The sequence below is a fragment of the Triticum dicoccoides genome, chromosome 2B (assembly GCF_002162155.2).
Source record: "Triticum dicoccoides isolate Atlit2015 ecotype Zavitan chromosome 2B, WEW_v2.0, whole genome shotgun sequence".
NCBI classification, from domain to species: Eukaryota; Viridiplantae; Streptophyta; class Magnoliopsida; order Poales; family Poaceae; genus Triticum; species Triticum dicoccoides.
In genome coordinates, this window is record NC_041383.1 from 701,590,401 (window position 1) to 701,595,984 (window position 5,584).

The 5,584-nt window shown below is 46.2% G+C and overlaps 1 protein-coding gene across 1 annotated transcript; it reads left to right on the forward strand.

Moving 5' to 3' along the window:
* The first annotated feature begins 1,308 nt into the window (after positions 1-1,308).
* Positions 1,309-2,232, forward strand: LOC119365715 (protein FD-like). The gene is made up of 2 exons (XM_037631362.1): positions 1,309-1,705; positions 1,818-2,232. Exons 1-2 carry the CDS (start codon positions 1,391-1,393, stop codon positions 1,905-1,907), a joined length of 405 nt encoding a protein of 134 aa, XP_037487259.1. The 5' UTR covers positions 1,309-1,390; the 3' UTR covers positions 1,908-2,232.
* The last annotated feature ends 3,352 nt before the right edge of the window (positions 2,233-5,584 follow it).

Genomic DNA, 5,584 nt, shown 5'->3' on the forward strand with positions numbered 1-5,584 from the left:
CTATCTGCGTGACGGTATCTATCCTCAGTGGACCACTATTGTCAAGAAAATATCCAACCCTGTCGGAGAGAAGAGGAAAAGATTTGCTCAAAAGCAAGAGAGTGCTAGGAAGGATGTCGAGCGGGCCTTTGGTGTTTTGCAATGTCGATGGGGTATCGTTCGGTATGCTGCTAATACCTGGAGCACGCAGAAACTGTGGGAGGTAATGACTGCTTGTGTGATCATGCATAATATGATCGTAGAAGACGAGCGTCCGAAACATCTGTACGATCAAGGGTTTGAGTTTCAGGGTGAGAATGTTGTGCCTGAGCATGGAGAAGCGACAATGTTTGAACAGTTCATCCAATTTCATCCCGACATGCGTGTTTGGGAAACTCACGTGCAACTGCAAAATGATTTGGTTGTGTATAGGTGGGCTCATGTTGGCAACCAAAAGATGTATCTTGTTTTATTCGTTTGCAAAACTATGTGAGAAATATGTCAGACATTTTTATTTTTATTCGGCTTGTAAAACTATGCTATTTTTTTTCAGTTCAAACTATGCAAATTCATCAATGCAAAATAGGGCAGCCAACCGGCCACGCCGGCACATATGGGTCGGCGCGTTAGGCGCGTTGCCGACCCATATCTGAAACAGGACGGAGCCGGCCGGCTGGCCGATCCAAACGGATAAAAAACAGACAAAATCACCATCTGTTTGGGTCACCTAATTGGGGTTGTTTTTATGTTTTGTGCAACAAACCTGAAAAATAGGTGTTTTGTGCTACGCTAGCACCAAAAATAGGGGATTTTGCAATTTCCTCGGACTCACTGTAGTGAGCGAGTGCGACGAGACGAGTGGAGTGCCCGTACGTGCACTGAAGCCCGTGGCTGTGCGTGTGCCGCGAAAGGCGTTCTGATTCAGAGGTCCTGCACGCACGCAAGACGAGTACTCCTGCTTTCTGGCGGGACGTGACGGATGATGCCATCTCATCCAAATCCAATCCGATGAGCAATGAAGCTGGACCGTCGGCGTCTTCCGTCTGGGCCCGTCTCTCTCTCTGCTTCACTCCTGTGTCTGCTTTGCAGCAAAGCAGCGAGCAGAGAGTTCACGTGGTGTGTTTGATTCCGCTTCAGATTTGCAGACTTCAGCCGGGTGGTTTTGTGTCACTAACATGCGGGCCATTTGGTTCTCGGACCCACATGTCAGTGATCCTAAGTGACCTGACTTAAAGTCCGCGAATCCCACCCCGTTTGATTCGATGGCCCGCCCACCTAGTACCCGCCTATAGCTACACCTTCGTCCTCATCATCCTTTTCTTGACCTGTAGCTCCACTGTTTCATCCAGTTGCACTGCACGTCTACACCACAGCACAGCGCGCACACCACACGGGCGGGGCGTAGATAGGGATGTCGTGGGAGGAGCCCGGCAGCCCGCAGCTGAGCCTCAGCGGCTTCAGCTCCCTCCCCTCCATCTCCAGCACTGCCCATCCGCCTGCCCGCCTGCCCTCCCTCTCCCTCAGCATCGGCAACGGTAGTGCCGACGGAGAGGATCAGCAGCTGGGCGTCAGCAGCGACGACGGCCACAAGAGCATTCGGGCGATGAAGAACAGGGAGTCGGCGCTGCGGTCCAGGGCCAGGAAGAGGGCCTACACGCAGGAGCTCGAGAAGGAGGTCCGCCGGCTCGTCGAGGACAACCTCAAACTCAAGAGACAGTGCAAACAGGTACGCCTTCTTCTCTTCTTCTTCCTCCAGTTCCATCTCTCTTTCTTGGTTGCTTGCTTGTGCATGAGTAATTAGTTAACTCAATCCCCCGTTCCTTTCTCTATCTCTTCAGCTTCAGTCGGAGATCGCTGCACTCAGCGCCCAGCAGGCAAGCAACAAGCAGAGCAGCCCACACCGGAGAACTTCGTCCACTCAGTTCTAGCAGCGCTACACCAGGATGCGCGAGGGCTTCATTTTCATCGCTGGCTAGCAATTGATTAGTATCAGTAAGATCTAAGATGAGCTGGTAGTTGGATTTTGGCTTCAATGAACTCAACTGCACGATCGAAATGCCAGCGCGTGGGCTTACTTTGCCTCGGCTGATCCGTTCATCTCATGTGCATTTCTCTGCATGTATTGCTGTGTGCACTAGTCAGACTGGATGCCTGGACCAGAGCACATGCAACCTGCCTGCGATTAATTGTGTTGCAGAGCACCTTTATTAATAATGCTGAATCGCAATCCAATTGTGCTTGTTAGCTTCAGAATTGGATCTGAGTAGCCCCTTGTTGGGTAGTTGAATTGTTCATCTCCCATTTAATCACCAGCCAAAATCATCATCGATTGTGACTGTCAATCCGGAAACCGATCCGACGATGTAGCCTCCGTCGTCTTTGTCGTGGTGGTTGCTCGAATGCAAATGCTTCTTCTTTCGTGTAGCCATCTTGTGTGTGGCGTATGCACTACCGAATGACAGACTTAAGACTTAGGGGCTGTTTGGTTGAGCGTTGTTTGGTTCCTAGCCACACCTCGCCACACCTAATCTTAGATAAGTTTGACCAAATTAGGTAGGTGTTCGGTTCTAGCCACACTTAAGGCAAGGATTTTTTTTATGAGCAGTGAGCCCCATATATTATAGACACAAAAAGTGTGGCAAGATTCCCTTAGGCAAGTCAAAGTGTGGCTAACAATTTGAGCAACTCAATTAAGACAAGTGTGGCAAAAATCATATGGCTATGGCAAAGATAGTCACAATCTAAACAGCCCCCAGTTTGCCACCCCTAAACAGAGGCAGGTGTGGCGCGCCACAAAGTGTGGCGACTAAAACGAGCGCCACTCCTTAGGCAAAAATTCCTACAGCAAAAGCCTCTTCCAGCTGTGGCAGGCCTAACCTTAGTAGAGAACCAAACGTGTACCTAGAAAGATGTGGCGTTGGCGTGGCTAGCTGTTGAAAATCATCTGAGATTTGAGGGATTTGAGCTAGGGATTGGAGGGAGTGTGAAGAGCATTTGGGGAATTTCTGGATCGTTCCTCACCGATCCATTCTCTCTGCTGATTTATATATTGTTTGTATAATTTACATTTTAGACCCTATAGACTCACCTAATTACATTATCTACACACCAACACTCCCCCTCAAGATGGGGTGAATATGTCGTACAAACCCATCTTGCTACAAAACATGGAAAAAGTCTTTTCTGGGAGTCCTTTTGTAAGTACATCTGCTACTTGACTTGCTGAAGTTACATATGGTAGGCAAATTATCCCTCTATCAAGCTTCTCTTTGATGAAATGACGATCAATTTCTATGTGCTTGGTTCGGTCATGTTGAACGGGGTTATTTGCAATGTCAATAGCAGCTTTGTTGTCACAGTACAACATCAAAGGTTTGTACTTATACAGCCGCAGCTCTGTTAGGAGAATCTGCAACCATAATAACTCACATATGCCGTGAGCCATAGACCTAAACTCGGCCTCTGCAGTAGACCGAGCCACCACACTTTGTTTCTTACTTCGCCATGAAACTAGGTTTCCTCCAATAAATGTACAGTAACCAGATGTTGAGCGCCTGTCATCTAGGGAACCAGCCCAATCAGCATCAGTGTAGCACTCAACTTGCAAGTCCCCTTGTTTGGTATATAAGAGGCCTTTTCCTGGGCACCCTTTAAGATACCGTAGGATCCTATTTACAGCTTCCATATGAACTGATTTTGGGTCATGCATGTATTGGCTAACTACACTCACAGCAAAGGCAATATCTGGACGGGTATGAGATAAATATATTAACCTTCCAACTAGTCTCTGGTAGCGTTCTCGATCCACTGGTGTCCCAGCATCACTACATAACCGATGATTTTGCTCAATAGGTGTAGCAGCAGGTCGACAACCAAGCATACCTGTTTCCTTGAGCAGATCCAAGATATATTTTCGCTGTGAGAGAAAAATACCTTTTGACCCTCGTGAGACCTCTATACCAAGAAAATATCTTAGTTGTCCCAAGTCCTTCACTTCAAACTCATGTGCAAGATGACACTTCAGATCTGCAACTTCCTTGGAATCATCTCCAGTAATCACAATGTCATCGACATACACTATCAAGATTGCAACCTTGCCATTAGTATGCTTGTAAAATAGCGTATGGTCAGCATTACTTTGAAGATAACCCCTCTTTAGCATAGCATGTCTAAACCGATCAATCCAAGCACGTGGTGATTGCTTTAAGCCATATAAAGAACGATGTAGGCGCAATACCTTTCCAACAGTTTGACTTGACTCAAATCTAGGTGGTATATGCATGTATACTTCTTCTTGGAGATCACCATGAAAGAAAGCATTCTTCACATCCATCTGGTAAATATCCCAATCAAGGTTTACAGCACATGATATAAGTGTCCTTACTGAATTCATCTTTGCCACCGGTGCAAAGGTCTCTTCATAATCGATTCCATATGTTTGCGTGTAGCCTTTTGCTACAAGGCGGGCTTTGTACCTCTCCACCTTGCCCTCAGGGGTGTGTTTAATAGTGAAGACCCACTTACAACCTACAGGTTGCTTACCTGGTGGTAGATCCACAAGCTCCCAAGTCTCATTCTTCTCCAAGGCTTTCATCTCATCAAGCATTGCTTTCTTCCAATTTGGGTCCTCTATAGCTATTTTCCAGTTTGATGGTATGGAGATAGAATCTAAAGATGCAATAAAGCTTTTGAAGGGTGGAGTACAATATTTATAGGAAATGAAATTGGCTATATCATGTTTAAAATCCTTGAGGTGTCCTGGAATATTTCGATTTCTAGTAGGTTTCCTCACAACAATAGGCAGGTCATTTTCAGGAGCAAGGATAGATAATTGGTTATCACTCTGCCTTGTGGTGCTAATAGGAGCGACTGGACTAGAGGGATTATTGTTAGTACCTGGGTCCTCATGCCTGTGAAGCTCACCATCTTGTGAAGGAAGTGAAGAGTTTCCTGTTGCATCTTGTATGTCTCCATGACCAGAACCATGATTACACCCATCACTATTTGTGTCCTCCCCCTGATTTTGAGCATTATCTAGAGTAGGTAAACCATTCGAAGTGGAAACAAGAATAGGGCTTAATGGAGAGCCTTCATTATCCCCCTCCCCTTCTTGTTGCACTTCAGGTGGAGATAGGGCAATGCCAGTGTCACTGGTTAAGCCATAATATGATTCATGTTCACGGAATGTCACATCCATGCTCACAAAAAAACGGTGCTCCGAAGGGCACCAACACCTATAACCCTTTTGAGAGGGAGAATAACCCATGAAAACACATTTGAGAGCACGGGGATCTAATTTTCCAACAAAGTTCCTATAATCATGCACAAAGCAAACACACCCAAAGACCTTTGGAGGAACTACAAAATCATTTGATTTCAAGAGACACTCAGCAAGAGTCTTATGGCCAAGAACCCGAAGAGGCATATGGTTTATCAAATATGTTGCAGTTTTTATTGCTTCCCCCAAAGAAATTTAGGCACATTCATTGTAAACATAAGTGAGCGTGCAACCTCAAGCAAATGTCTATTTTTACGCTCTGCAACACCATTTTGTTCTGGAGTGTTAACACAGGTAGTTTGATGTTCAATGCCGTTTGAGACAAGG

What these genes read in the sequence shown, in the direction of transcription:
- LOC119365715 (XM_037631362.1), top strand. Translation starts at nt 1,391, where the DNA reads ATGTCGTGGGAGGAGCCCGGCAGCCCGCAGCTGAGCCTCAGCGGCTTC. An exon ending in TCAAGAGACAGTGCAAACAG is followed by an intron (nt 1,706 to 1,817) that starts GTACGCCTTCTT and finishes CTATCTCTTCAG; the next exon opens with CTTCAGTCGGAGATCGCTGC.